The following is a 16,230-nucleotide window of genomic DNA, read 5'->3' on the forward strand; positions in this document are numbered from 1 at the left end:
GAGGGGTCAAAGCCCTGCTAGAACTTGATTTGGCAGCAACAGTTACAAGACAAGAAAAAAAGTTTGTGTAAATACAGTGATAGCAAAAGGACAGTTAAGGAGTGTCTTCATCATTTGTTGAATGCAGAGGGTAGTGTAGTGACAGGGCATGAGGAAAAGGCAGAGGTACTTAATGTCTTCTTTGCCTTGGTCTTTAATATCATTCCCACTTGTCCTTGGGATACACAGCTCGAGAAATTACCAGAGCTGGAAATTGGTGATGGGAAGATGAGTGAAGCCCCCGTAATGCAGGAGGAAATGGTTAGTGACCGGCTGTGCCAATTAGACACTCACAAGTCTATGGGCCCCAATGAGATCCACCCCAGAGTAATGAGGGAACTGGTAAAACAACTTGCCAAACCACTCTCAAACATCTGTCATCAGTTCTGGTTACTGTAAAAGTTCCAGCTGACTGGGAATTAGCAAATGTAATGCCCATCTGCAAGAAGGGTTGGAAGGATGATCCCGGCCACTACAGGGCTGTTACTGTCAGTCTTACCTCAGTTCTGGGCAAGCCTATGGAAGAGATCCATGAACCCCATTACGTGGCACATGCAGGGCAACCTGGGGATCAAGCCCAGAAAACATCAATTTACAAAAGGCAGGTCCTGCTTGACCAACCTGATCTCCTTCGATGACAAAGTGACCTGCTTAGTGGATGAGGGGAAGGCTGTGGGTGTTGTCTATCTAGACTTGAGTAAAACCATTTTACACCGTCTCCCACAGGATCCTCCTAGAAAAACTGCTTGTGGCTTGGATGAGTGGACTCTTTGATGGGTAAAAAACTGCCAGGATGGCCAGGCCCACAGTGGTGGTGAATAGAACTAAATCAAGTTGGTGCCCAGTCACCAATGGTGTTCCCCAGGGCTCTTTTTGGGAATGGTCAGGTTTAACATCTTTATCAATGATCTGGCTGTTGCAGTTGAGTGTCCCCCCAGTCAGTTTGCAGATAACACCAAGATGGGTGGGAGTGTTGACCTGCTGGAGGGTAGGAGGGCTCTGCAGAGGGATCTGGACAGGCTGGATCAATGAGCCAAGGCCAGTGGTGTGAGGTTCTACAAGGCCCAGTGCCAGATCCTGCCCTTGGTTCACAACAACCCCAGGCAGCAGCACAGGCTGGGGCAGAGTGGCTGCAAAGCTGCCCACAGGAAAAGGACCTGGGGGTGCTGGTGCCAGCAGCTGAACATGAGCCAGGGTGTGCCCAGGTGGCCAAGAAGGCCAATGGCATCCTGGCCTGTACCAGCAACAGTGTGGCCAGCAGGACCAGGGCAGGGATTGTCCCCCTGTACTCAGCACTGGTGAGGCCACACCTCAAATCCTGTGTTCAGTTCTGGGCCCCTCAGTTTAAAAAGAACATTGAGGTGCTGAAGTGTGCCCACAGAAGGACAACACAACTCGTGAAAGCTTTAGAACATGTCATATGAAGAACAATTGTGAGAGCTGGGTTTATTAATCTTGAGGAGGCTCAGGGTGCACCTCATCGCTCTCTACAACTGCCTGAAAGGAGGCTGCAGTGAGGTGAGGGTTGATCTCTTCTGCTGTGCTTGCAGTGAGAGGACAAGAGGAAATGACCTTAAGCTGAGTCAGGGGAGATTCAGATACTAGAAAAACTTTTTTACTGTTAGGGTGGTCAGAGATTGGAACAGTTTGCCCACAGAGATGATGGAGTCACTGTCCCTGTTCAAGAGGCATCTGGATCTGGTGATGTGGTTTAGTAGTTTAGGGGTAACAAGGGTAGTGCTGAGTGGATGGTTAGACTGGGTGATCTTGAAGGTCTTTTCCAACCTTGACAATTCCATGACTCTTCAGTTGCAACTAGTCCCTGGTGTAGTTGTAGTCTTGTTTGGTAAGATGCAATGCAGGGACCAGTATTGTACTATACTGAGCTTTTAGTCTTTATTTGAAATTAAAGAATAGGCAACGAGTGGACCATAATTTACAGCTGAACATCCTGAGCAAAGTAAGCTTCAGGATGCAACTCTTCTACCTTTACCACAGTTTTGTGTGAAATACCTGTTTTAATCTTGGTATCCAATTTTTATTTTAATGTTCTAGCATCTGTTACTTGGTGGGTCCTCCCCCATTAAAATAAAATTCAGCATTTCTTTATTTGAAACATAATATGAAACATACATTGAGCCTGCAACACATACTAGAGACCACATGAACTGGTAAGATTAGGCCTTCAACTATGTTTTGTGAAATTGTCAAAACATCTAACACATTAGCATATTGCAGAATATTTAGAGCAAAAATTGCAGAAGTAGGTTCTGCTGGTACCAAACTAACACCACTAATTCCTGGAGGCCAAAGTCTGCACGCCCCCTCACTGTTAGCTGCTAACTACCTAAGTCTGTAATGGAAAATTACTGTTAACACTGAAATGAATAAGTATATTACAGTCTCTATTTACTGGGAATATGACAGCAAATCAGTTGAACAGACACTTCTTAGGTGACGGTCATCTGGACTAGATGATCTCCAGAGGTCCCTTCCAACCCTAACAGTTCTGTGATTCAAAATACTTGGGGTTTTTTGCTATCTGAGGCACATGTGTTACTTAGTTCTGTTTTCAAATAAAAAAATGTGGTCTTATTTCAAAGGTGTAAATGCAATAATTTTTCTCTCAAAATCATCGGTACCACAGTCCAAAATATCTAGTTATATAAAAACTGAAGCAATTCAGATATGTTTGTAACAAGAAAACAAATTTATTGATTTTAAAAGACAAGACACAATTTTGTTTTGAAAAACACAAGAAAGCTAGCCTGAGTTCAAGTCTGAAATATTCAGAAAAATCCTACTGTCTTTAGTATGTTCCAGTCATTTTTTATACAACACACTAAAAGTTAATATATATTTTTATAATTATAAAAGGTCCCCAGTTATTGTACAGTACACAATACAAATTGCCAACAAACTATTATTTAGCTCCTGCCAGTTTTGAGAGGACATTATATACTAAAAGATTTAGCATTTGTCACAAAAATCACATCAGGAAATACGTATTTACAAAATCAAATACATTATACAAAAAAAACCATCACGTTATTCTGTAAAGATGTCTTCTTTAAATAATTAAAAAGTATATTCAACTGTAGCCCAAAAACTGGAAAAGAACATTACATTATCTCACACATACAATCTACAAAAAGTTGCTTACCTCATTTACATAATATATTCAGTCAACTGGAAAATAAGAGTTTGAATATGTCCTAGTGTTATGATGTTTCTGTGCTGTGGGACTGGATAATGTGATCTGCCACTTACTAAGTGAAATTTAAATGATGGCACTTAAAAAAAATACAGTATAAAATAAATGCAACAAAGGAAGTTTCCTAGAAGGTAAGAAAGCCCTGAGTGATGACAAAATTACTGATTGGTAGCTCTAGAATTAACCTAATTAAAGTTTACCACCTCAGGCACAATTTTCCAAGTTTTTGAAAGGCACTCGAAGTTTCTTTAACAGCCTCATTGGTTATTAACTGTAAATCCAAATTTTCAGTGGCTATGAGTGGAGATGGGCAACTTGCTTTGGTACAAAGTGATATTTTCCCAACATACTTTAAATTGCTTAACTGGGTTACTTTAAGATGGGTATCTAATGTTCAAATACAAGGCAGTCACTTTAATATTGTATGGAAGGAAACTTTACTTGGGGAACCCATTAAATATTCTTTGTGTAAAAAGCTTTTGCTGGTATCAGTGAGTCAGAAAGAATTGAACTGAGTTCCTGCTAAAAACCAATCCATTCAAGGTTGTTCCTCTGAAGTCTAAATTCCTCCTAAAAAGACATTTATTATTTCAGAGTAAAATTAATCTAGAACTGAAAATTCCTGTAAGATGTTTGCACCATAACCAAGAAAGTGCTTAGGAACATACAAAGAACATCTTCCTGAATTAGTGTTAAGTGAGGCTCATTTGATGCCCACAGGCTTTTTCTGGGCCTTGTTTTCTACAGTGTATTTCAGCCTTAATGAGCAATCTCCAAGAACAATTCTTACCAAATATTTAACTACTCAGGGCTTCCAATCCCAAAATGCCAATTTATTTTTTTCAACAGGAGAAGGAGAAAAAAATTGGAATAAAACAAGAGTTAAAATGATCATTTTCAAACTAAGGCATATTTTACTTCAAACAAACACTAGGCAGTCACTTTGTAAGTGGCTTTTACTATTTCTTAGTTAAACTTGTAAATTAAACTCAGGTCTACTGGCACATAAAATCACTAGCAGCAATGATCAAGGCATGCAAACTCAGAAGCATTTACAGTAAATTATGAATAAAAAAAGTTGTTAAATAAAAACCCTTTGAGTATTGCATTTATGTTAATTAATTATGCATTAATTTGCATTAACTGACTAAAAATGTTTACAACTTACTTGCACTATACTACTGACGTAATTCCCTTAAATAACTTTAAATGATACCCTTTTTCTTTGCCCTCAGCGAGACTTAAATAAGTACAGCTGCTTTAGTGTTTGCTGACTGATATTGCAAGAAACCAGTAGAAAATGTACTGTATTCTCACTTAGTAAGGTGGCATCAGTATCTCTAAGTTAAAAGAATCTTTACTTGCTGCTACACTCGGTTCCCTTGTTCCTGTAAGCAGTAATTGTAAGAACAAAAGGGGTTTTTAAAAATATTTGCTTGTGCAATTTCTAGGTTGCTTTTAAAATTCTGACATTCAGTAAGGGCCATCCAAACTGTACCCTTGTATGTGAAATTTAATAAAATACCTTCATCTTCTAGCTAGTCATTATTGCAGTGACTGAGTTTTAAAAGGAATATCAACATAATTGTGCACTTTTTGTTCCTGTTTCTCACAAACACTGCCAAAAATTTCAATGCAAACACATCAAATATTCTGCAAATTTTATTATTACTAAACCTTCTTTTAATCCTAAAGATTTCTCTTTTACAGTACCAGAGTATTCCAATACTAATCTATCTCAGGAGATTTTCAAAATAGCTGAATATATTTTCTAAACCTTTATCTTCTAAAGGCATCTTAAAGTAGACAACTTCCTATCTGTAGAATCATGTTTGATTTTCTTTGTATATATATGCAATTATGAAAACCAGGGAGCTGAAGTACTGTTTTCTATTACACAGTACATATCAATGGCAATGAATATTTTGCCTACATCTACTGAGCCCCCTATTAATAAAAAAACATCCCCATATAGTATGCAAGTATTTACTTTAGACATAATTAAAAAAAATTTACAACACTATAAGCTATTTCAAAGTATATGCTCAGTGGACTAGGTAAATTATCTAAAAATCTTTGTTCCCATCATGTTACTTACAATGCTCAAAGGGTTAATGCAAGGCATTATATCAAATTAATTTCCTAATACTAGAACTAAGCACTGTGTGTTTATGCTTCTATTCCAGTTTTTATTGTCAGTGTTAAATCACCAAACAAATTAGCAGAGATACTAGAATTCCATGTATCAATTTGCTTTAAACCGTATACAAAGAGCATGTCCTGTTAGTGTGACAAGGGCCCAATTTTCAGAAATTCACCTTACTCTCTCAAATTTGTATTTTAAACTCTAAAATTATTGTCGTATACTTATATTACTAATAAACCTGGGGTTTTTGTCAGCACGTTTATGGCTCTCAGTGGTTGGTTTTGTTTTGTAAAAGCATTCTGAATTAAATTGGATTGCAGAGCATCTCTAACATGAATTTTTTTCTAAACAGTGCAGATGTCAGTTGGTGAGAATGACAAAGATATCAGATCATTTCTCCTAGGGAAAACAAGATAAAAAAAAAGTGTTTCAGATATTTAAAAATACCTCGCTTTAAATTAAATTTGTATATAGACCTATGCATTCCTGAATGACAGAACATTATTTTCTTTTTTTTTTTTGAACTAAAGGCAGTAATGCTGTAAATCATCATTTTATAGGCAAATAATTTAACATCTATTTTCCAAATTTTTATGGAACTTTTTAAAAATGAAGGTGCTTAGAGCATGCTACAGTACAAGAGAAAAAAAACTGAAAAAAAGAAAAAAGATGCTTCAAAACTGATTCACCACAAGAAAGATGAAAATGTAACAAAAAATTTTAACAAATATAAAACTTTTGAAAATTGGGCCCTGTGCTTTGAAAAGGTAGTTCAACAAGACCTCTTCCCCCACACTGTTCACTGTGCTATTCTGTGCTAATGGGGGAAATGCCTCTAAAATAACTATTCTTGATTCCATTTCAAGATTAGATAAAACACATAAATCATGTCAACTCTCATAATGTCTACCCTGTGGACACACGCTACACCTCTCCATAGCATTGACAACAGACTCCAGAGCTGGTGTGGCAATGCAGCCGCACGCTACACATTACAGAATACACACTGAGGTATCCGCATCTCTCTACTTCAATGATTACTAAAACCCAACTATTAAACAGCAAGAGTGTGCAAAATGTTTTATCTAAGTGTTTGATTAAAACTTCAGGAAAAACAAAACAAAAGACCCCCAAATCTGTAAGTTTACAACACAGTAAGATGCTCTAAAAAAATCTGGTAAAATCTTTAGAATGTAAGCATAAGAATACAGACTCCAGTCAGTTTTCTGAATGTGTGAAAGTTCCAATTTGTCTTGATAATTCATTGTTTTTAGAAGCTATGAAATACATTCCATTTCTTGTATTCAGATTTTTGTTCAGTTTTGGTTTTTACTTTGTGACAACTGAGTGGAGTGGAGAGCTAAATAATGAAAGATACTCAAGTCCCACCATATTTAGCAATCTAGATTTACCTTTTACAATTGTACTCTTTTCTCAGCAACAACAAATTCAGCATTAAACCAAGAAAGGATAAGAAAACACAAACCAACACAAAAATTGAAACAAGTACTACAGTATTAAAAAAAAAAGCTGAAAATGAAAAAAAAGTTGAATTATTTCACTTTATTTTACTTGTAAACATCTTATAATGCACAATGAAGGGGAGTAAATATTTATCACAGCTTAGTTTTAGCATTTTTGGTGAAGGGTACAGATGTGCTGATTTCTAAGGAAAAATCAGGACACACTGAGCGATATATGTGACAACAAAATCTATAATGAGATTCAGTGCATTTATGAGTTTAGAAATAATGAATATAAACCTCACTTTTACTTTTTACTGAGGCAAAAGCCATCTACTGACATTAGTAGGAATTATGCCTACACAGAATGAGCTGGATGGGTTCACAATTCTGCAAAGGAATTAAAATTTATTTTTGTGCACCAATAATGTTAGGACATTTTAGTTTATGTGCAGCTGTATTTGGAGCATATGTAAACTCTAGCAACAAACTTGTTTGCTATAAATACACTTCCATTTTACATGCTCTTCTCCCATTTGGTATATATGACTTTAAAGTCATTTGCAGACACACGAGATAAACCAGAATAAAAAAATCCTAATTTTTTTACAGTCTTTTCTGTAAAGTCAATCTTTTTGTGTTCTCCTTCATTTTTTGGCTTTTTTTTTTCTTATTTAATTCCACTACTTTAGTGTAGCAAATTCGTGTGTCTGCATAATGAAATGTTTGTGAAGAAAAACTTGAGTTCTTTAATGTCAATTAATATGGTCTCTATAAACTGATATTATTTAACCATTAAAATGTAATATCTGGCTGATACACCACAAAATATAGAAATTGAAAACATGCACTGCATTATGTACCTGCTCATTTATTTCTTTTTAGTTTTTAAAATTAAAAGTAGGCAAGGGTTTAGAAAATATATAGTCATGCTTGGGACTATGGTCAATCTATTTTGACATTTGAAGTTGGTATTAAAGCTAGTTTTGCTTTCCAAATTCCCAAGCAAATTTTATTTGTATTAAAGTGAAATCCAGCTAGAAACGAGAAAAAATAGGTCTATTGTCACTCTAAGAGGGATATTAAAATCATTTAATAATAAAAAAATCCTTTTATTCTTTTGAAGGCTATGTAACCTGTCCTTACTTCTTAGGGAATTTGAAAATGACAGGCACACCTTGTTGAATTAATTTAAGAGTTAATAATAACAAAAAGTACTAAGTCTTAGCTTCAGTTCTGTTTAAGGCACCATGTAATAGCCGAGGTACAATGATCCCTGATGTACATTCTTAAATGGCAATGGTCCATCTAGCCACCTATTCAAATTCTACACAATTGGGAATAAGTACAAGTGAGGTGTGCCAGTTACACTGCCTTGTCTAATTTTTGTAAAAATTTAAATCCACTTTACCAACAAGGAAATGTTTTTGAAAGGAAAATGATGCAGGTTGCTACATTCCTTGCATTCTATAAATCATCTTTTCTAAGAGCAGCAGATTGAACCACTAGTAGGAAAAGACCTGGAATAGAAGAAAGTCATTCAAATGGAATGTTTTCCTGTATGTCCAGTTCAGCATAAGTAGCACATACACTTAAAATTAAGAATAATCAAGTCACTTTTTTTTTAGCTTCAGTTTCTAACAACTACAGTGCCACTGAACAATCAAAAGCATCTGTTCAGTGGCCTGACACAGAATCAGTAGTCTTCAAAACAGAGGAACTGGTATGCAAATAATATCTGAAACTGTTGATTTTAAACGAAGCTTGCATTGTTTACATCATGTTCAGATTATTAGGTACATTTATGCCATACAGATTACCACATTCTGATACAATTCTGTCATTTAAACAGCTTCTTCCTTACAGAAAGAAACTAGGAGATCTTCTCAACCCTCCAGCATTATTACAAAAAAATCCCCCTGAATACTCACAATTTTATCAAAATAGTGTCTTCTCGTAGTACGATGAAAAGCACCTTTTATAACAAATTTGATACATCTGCTGTCAAATAAGTATGCCTCCAGTGTAAATCAAAGAAAATAGTTCTTTTGATATTTCACAGAAGTGCATCTAATTAAAAACCTATCTATACGAAATCAGCATAATAACTAATAATTAACATTAAAATATTTTTAAACTATGAAAAAAATTAAATTATTATAAGAGGACGAAACATTAACATTAAACTTTGCAAAGATCTTCCTTGCATTTGATACAAAGAAACCTCTTCATATTGAGTGGCCAATGTAAAATGATTTTGTTTACAAAAAAATTTTTTTTTTAAACAGACCTGGCAAAATACATACATCCATTCCATTGAACAACTCCAACAAAATTATGATCAGAACAGTTACATTTGACAACAGTCAACCTTCGGACTTATTCTTTTTTTTTTTTTTCTTTTTTTCATATTAAACCTAAAAGGCTAATGCAATGGGGCATGTGTTGGAGGCCAGGGGAGGTTTCATGTTAGACTGCAGTGTATGTATTTCCAGTAGTACTGCATTGCCTGATAGTCTGAGTAGTTGCAACAATGTGCTCATTATGAATTGGGTTCAGGAGGTTCTGCTGTACTCCACTCTCAAGCACTGGCTGCATGCAGCCCACCTGGAATGCCTGGTTTAGCTCAGTTTTCTCCCTCTTGGCTTGTGGTTCTCCACTTTCATCCAGCTCTTCATCTATTTCACTTTCAACTTCGCTGCCCTCATCTGCACAAACATACCAGCATGTAACTACCACAAAGGAAAAAAGCTTCTAATACAAAGCTCTTTATTTTGCAAGTAATAGTTGAAATACAAGGGAGCAATCTGATAAAGCACAAACTGAAAATTAACATTTTAATGGCAAAAAGTCAACTATTATCTCAAATAGATAAACAGACTCAGGTTTGATCCCTTGAGCTATGCACTGTTGTTGTGGAAAAAACAATTCCAATCTCAAAAGGTCTAACAATCAATGTTAACTTCGTATTGGAAAATGCCTAATTTCCTAAACATGATGAACAAGAGTTGTTACTTTTAGTTACAGATAGGGAAACAGGGGCAAGAAGAGTTGGGGTGACTTGATCCAAATTTTGACAAACATTCTTATACTCACTAGTTGAATGTTCTGAGGTCAAATCACCTCAAATCACTCAGGCAATCAGTATAAGAAAGCATGTCAAAATATGGCATGAAGGGATTGTAAGGAACTAACTTCTCCCTGACTACTTGCATACAATTCTGCTTCTTGACATAGCAAAACATTCACTACAGTTAAACATCCATAAGTATACTCTTGTTTTAATTCACACAGCTGCTACCCTCCTCTGTCCTATTAGATAATAAAAAATTTGCATTAAAATTGGATATTCCTTTGTGACAAGAATAAACATCTTTTAAATATTCTTATTTTAAAACAAACCTACAATATTCCAGTCATTATTATGTGTGATATTACATACATAGCTATTGTATTATATCAATGTATCCATACAACATATACATGCTCTTTAAAGGATGATACGACTCTAAATTCTGTTTGACTGTGTTTTTAAAACATAAAGATTTATTTTGCTCAGAGACACATTAGCTCTACACAGAATTAGACCCTGGAGATACTAAAATGCTTACCTTTATCCATATTTCCAGGGGACACAGCATTTAAATCACCAAACTGCAAAATAAACAATAAGAGAAATGGACACAGTCTTAAGCAAATGTGATCTTAGAATATCTATGATGTAGGAAATCTGTCCCCCACTGGTTTGACAGTTGCATTCATTCAAATGAATAATCTTAGCTGCAGCCACATCCATAGCAGAGCAATTTCCCATTCCATTTCAGTCTTGTGCTTATTAAGACAATTATCACTAAGTAAACCCTCAAAAATTAGAACAACCTTTTTTAAAGATTGCTTCATCAGGGCCTTTGTTGTTTGAAGTGAGCTATTTCTGAGTTTTATAAAGCCATAAATTATAATTGATATTCATTCTGAACTGCCAATATTTTAACAAAAAGCTCTTTTTAAAATTTCCCAGGCACCATTTTAATTGTGCTGGAACAAAAATGAAGGTGTGCCGCAGTGTTGCTAATCTACCTGTAAGGTAGATGAAAGGCACTGCTGAGAAAGGGTTTATAACCTGATAACTGATTTACATCAAAATCCAGACCTTTTAAAAGAAGTTGCGTGTAAGTTAGAAACCTTCTTCCCTTTCCTTTCTCCATTTCTCTTGTGTGAAATTTGGAAGAGTAAAACGCCACCAATGGATATCAAATGAAAGGAGCACATTGTTTAGACAGATACATTTCTAACCATAAATGATGGTACCAGTCTTTTCCAGAAGAATTTTGCCAATACCTATGTCCAAGGGTGGAAGAAGAGGAAGGGAGAAGTATGAGAATGCTTTTCTCAGCTGCAACCAGTTTATACTGTCTTACAGTGCTTGTTGCACTGTAATCTTCCTCATTTTATTTCAGTCACAGCCATTGAATACACAGAAACATAAGAAAACACACATTTAATGCATCTAACTTCTATTCTGCCCCTCACCTCCAAATGTTTTGCAATACTTACTTCCTCATAGTATTTCCATCTTCAGTCTCGTAAACTTTTTAGAAAACTCTATGCTACATTTATGTCTAAGATATAAAGTCTGCAGAGACAAGAAGAATGTAGTACCTATACTTGTGTAATACTTTCTGCAAATGTAAGGCAAGAAATATAACAGCATGTATACTGATGGTGGGCCTTTCTACTAAGTAGAAATACTATTTAATTTTTCTGAAACATGTCATGACACATGATATAGAATAATTTGACAAAGAAAGCTGAGACATTTTCCAATTTCTCTTGAAAGTGTATTATCTCTTTATAATATTTAATAAATCTATCAATATATCTTGTGGGAAGAATGACAACCGATGCCAAATCAACTAGCAAAATTACCTGCAATTTATAGGTAACACAGAACATGATAGAGTGACTCACAAGTGTAAAAATGCAACAAATCCATCCTATTAACAATTTAGCATATATTCAAATATATCCATTTTCCAGCAACTTTGAAGCATAATTCTTTGGGAACAATTCATGCTTTCCTTACTGTGTCACTCAAAATTAAAGGTCAGATGAACTACTGAAGAGGGATAAGAAAGACTTTGCTTTGTAGATGCCATAGCTGAGTATAAAATTATTGTTATGAATTAAGACTCTAGATCTGCTTTTTAAACCAATAGTCTTTGAAACCGTTGTATGAAAATCAAATGTGTTGCAAACCTCTATGTATGTCTGCACTGGTATGTGAACAGTACTGTACAAGCCAAAATTCTGCATGTAAACCAGCCTTCTAATGTCAAAGAGGGTATACATTTTGTGTGGGAATTATGTGTGCAAACGCATGTAAATGGATCCACAAAAGTAACATTTTCCTATTACTATGCTCTTTTATTTACACATAAAATATTCAGGTCTCAAAGAGTGGAAAATGGTTGTAGGTTGATCAACATTTTTCAAACTATGCACATGAATCTGTGTGCAGATTTGTAAAAGAGTAAGTTATTTTAGAAATAATTGATTTTAAGAATTCAGTGTGATTTTAGTACTCTGACAATGAACCAGTGAATCAAGTTTGAAACCACTGTATATATTTGTAACTCAGTCTACTGTTATACTGCAGAACATCCTACCATTCTACGTACATGCTTAAAAAACACTTTTTCCAAATCATCACTAAATCTATCAATCTAGTCTCTTACATATTATCTTACCTCTCCCATAACTGCAATAGGTGTCTCTCCTGTTGCCTGAGCAACACGATGCTCTACTAAGTAAAACATGTATTCATCGTAAAGCAAGCGGATCAGATGAAAAGAGCCAAAGCTAGCAGCACTGCGCAAGGTTAAATCCCGAATCACCATTGAGCTATTCAAAAATAAAAAATATATATATGTTTATGTATTATATGTCACAGCCATTTTAACATTTATCCGTGTAGACAGACATTTCACTTCAAAACCAATATTCTCAAAAGCAACAGTGTCCACAAACGTCTGATTTATGGTGTCTTTGGAAAGGGATGACCGGAAAGGGCAATCATTTGCTTCTCTCCTTTCTCTGAAGGTACTGTTGGACACCACGTAAGAAATAACCAGACTTGTTTGGTTTTGGTTTTGACCTATGCATAACTACCAATAATTGAGCAAGTGTAAAACTTAACTTGAAAGAACCTTTGTTGAAAACATAAACAACTAAAATGGTAAGAAAACTATTTGGTTCTTTAAGAAACTATTCCTTAAATGGTGTCTGTTGTGTCAATCTTTCCAGGACAAAGCTTTTAATTGCCAGAATTTAAATAGCTTTGAAACTTAAAATTCAGAAACGATAGAGTTGTGTGTTCATATTATATCAACAAATTCTGGCATCTTTAGCAAGCAGTTGCTACAGTCAGGTTCAAAGAACAAGGTTTACTCTGATAACTGTTTCAATAAGCAGCTAACATGGAATGCTTGTCTTAATGTTCTTTCCATATATTAAAAACAGCTTTTGTCTTTCTTATCTCATAAACATTGATGCCACAATGTTTTAGTAAGTAATGCTAAAAATAGTGGCTTAATAATTGCATAGTTATTTAACCAAAAAAAATCATAGTATGTTTCTAACTCTGGACAAAACGACACCTGCATTCATTTTCAGATGCTTTTTAAAGCAATAAACAAGGGTCATTTAGGTCCCTGTTCATTTGCCAATAGCCCTGAGTTCAAGGTTAATAGCAGAGGTACTCTGGAAAAAACCCGTATTTTTCATGATGTACCAAGCCACTGTTTGATATTAGATTTGCCAACTTCAGTACAATGCACAGTTCAGCAAATAATAGAAGAGTTAGAATGTTTTAAAGTCTATTAAATACTACCTGTAGAAAGACCATTTTAACAGAAATTGCCGTGCTGCTTTAGGAAAGCTGGGTCTTCCTTCATACGGTTTCAATGCTTGCATCATTACATTATCAAGCCAGGCAGCCCACTGCTCCAGAGTGCTCTGCTGTTGAAGAGTCATCTTGAAATCTGTTTCTAGTCTCTGAACCATGTTGTCATCACACTGGCACACCCAGGAAGCCTGCTCCTGTTATAGCACATGGCAGATCTTGAATTGACAATACATAAGCCAAAGCACAAAATGTAGTTGTATCTCAAAGATTAGGCTGTTCAATGGATGAAAGAGACTGGACCCACTTACTAGACAGACTACGAAGTAGTTGTTATTTACAGCTATTGTAGTTTTGTTGAAAGCAAATAGGTGGGGAAAGCATAGCATAAAAGAACAGACATCAAATAAAGGAATTAGAACAAGCAATGTAAGCAACAAAAGTTTGTTGTAGTTTCCTACATTCATTTGTGAAAAAAGGCTTCCACTTTTGTCATTTTTCTACTGAAATACTTATAACTTGTCATTTTTTTCTGGGATGTCAGGCAGGGCAAGCAGGAAGAGTCAAATGCAGGGGACTAAAGTAATAAAACAAGTAGTGAGAAATCAAGTGCAACATTCCTTTTGCTCTGAAGAAGTTAAGCTTAAAGACAAATCCTGTTATATCATCTTATAAAAGAAGCTTTGTACACAAACAAGGATTGTTGTTTGCTGATTCTAGGCAGTAATAGATGACACATTACATAAACATAAGCTGCACACAAGTGGAGAAACACAGTATGCATACAATAATCAGCAATTTAGTCAGTGTTACCAAGTTTAAATAAAGCTAACTGTCCAATTCAGAAAATGAGAAAAAAATGACAGCTCACTAACTGCAAGCCATTTCCATTTAAACTCTAGCTGTCATGTGCCAAGTTAACACCTCATTCACAGACTCTGTATCCATGTCAACATATTACTGTACTTAATATATTGTATCTTTGGTCCAGAACTCTTGACTAGATTTCTGTTAAGAGTATTAACATGTATATTAAAACACTCGTTCACAAAGAAGACAAACACAGAACTACCAAGAATCTGAAACCTTTGACTTTGCTGGCCAAAAGGACAGCAGTATTTTTCCTCAGACAAGCAGAAACATATAGAGAAATTATTCTTAGTAAAAACATAATTTATGCTCTATAGGTTCTAATCATACTAATCTAATCCATTATTCAGGAGATCTTGTAAATTTTAGCACAGGCACTTAGATAAAACATACTTGTGTATGGGGTTTTAAATAATGGAGACAGTCTCTACTGAAAATGCTGGCATTTAATAACTTTAAGAGACATTCAGAAGATATGCTACTGAGATCTAATCCTAAAATATCATTTTTGCTATTAGTAAGACACGATTCATGGTACCCATTCTAAGAAAGTATTTGATCTACATTTGCACAGAACTTGGAAGAATATGTGCACTTCAAGAGAGTAAATGGAATCAGGTAATGGTTCTGAGCTCTTATTTTCCTAAAGCAATGTCACTTTTGGACTGAATCACTACATATATGAATGAGTGAAATATTAGCACTTCACTTTCTTCATAGAATGACACCTAACAATAATGTTCAAAATCACAGAGGAAATAACACTTAAAATCCTCTGCTATTCAAAACTAAATTTTACCTGAACATTGGCAAAATCAACACGGTTGAGATCATTGAGCATCTGGTTGATTTGAGAAGTATTTTGAAGCACAGCACGAGCTGCTTGAGCCAGGTGATTAAGAGATGTGTATCTTCGCAGAGTCTGGGCAAAGGCACTTACAGCGGCAACCTATGAAGAAATTTAGTATTTTTAAATATTGTACTCTATAGATTAACTCCACAGATTGAGTATTTACTTTCATTTTAACAGTTTATATTAATGAGTCCTCATATTTGAATTATACCATGTAGCAGATCAAATAATGTTATTTCCTCTCCCACTATCTGAAGCTTGATGCTAAACATGAAATTCAGCATTAAAGTGAAAATGCTGCTTCTTTTAGATGCTACTGCCCACTTGGTTTGCCACTTGCAAGAATAATACTTCAATAGTTTCATCTACCTTGGTTTGTATCATCCTCTGTGGAATATTGTTCATGGCATTTGAAAGCCAACCTTCAAGGCTTTTTGCAAAATTGCGAATGGCTTGGGTCAAGGCACCTATAGATTGGAGAATAAAAAGAGAATGAAAAGAAAGGAGTGCACCTGTTTTGAAATGTTTTGCATCCTCAGAACTCTTGTACTCAACTTTCAGGCCTGCTGCATTTACTTACTAGACAAATTTAGTCTGGGTTCAAAATGCCTCACTGAGATAAAGATTACACAAAAATTATTTTAGTTTTGGTTTAATAAGCATTTCTGACTTCTTCACCAGACAATCTTCCAAAGAAGTTTGTGACTTAGCAGTATTGTTTTGGGCACTCCTATAGGAGAACAA

The 16,230-nt window shown here is 35.2% G+C and overlaps 1 protein-coding gene across 2 annotated transcripts in view; it reads right to left on the minus strand.

Moving 5' to 3' along the window:
* Nucleotides 1-2,726: 2,726 nt before the first annotated feature.
* The window catches only part of RFX3 (regulatory factor X3), a 105,832-nt gene continuing 92,328 nt past the window's right edge, over nt 2,727-16,230 (minus strand). For both annotated transcript variants that reach the window (XM_008632542.2, XM_008632540.2), the window contains 6 exons: nt 15,856-15,953; nt 15,433-15,582; nt 13,752-13,960; nt 12,610-12,763; nt 10,474-10,516; nt 2,727-9,570 (listed from right to left, as the gene is read on the minus strand). In XM_008632542.2, the coding sequence (XP_008630764.1) occupies nt 9,332-9,570; nt 10,474-10,516; nt 12,610-12,763; nt 13,752-13,960; nt 15,433-15,582; nt 15,856-15,953 (893 nt within the window). In that variant the 3' untranslated portion in view covers nt 2,727-9,331. The remainder of the gene's footprint in view (nt 9,571-10,473; nt 10,517-12,609; nt 12,764-13,751; nt 13,961-15,432; nt 15,583-15,855; nt 15,954-16,230) is intronic.

Source organism: Corvus brachyrhynchos, unplaced genomic scaffold (assembly GCF_000691975.1).
Source record: "Corvus brachyrhynchos isolate BGI_N302 unplaced genomic scaffold, ASM69197v1 scaffold194, whole genome shotgun sequence".
In the NCBI taxonomy this organism is placed as follows: domain Eukaryota; kingdom Metazoa; phylum Chordata; class Aves; order Passeriformes; family Corvidae; genus Corvus; species Corvus brachyrhynchos.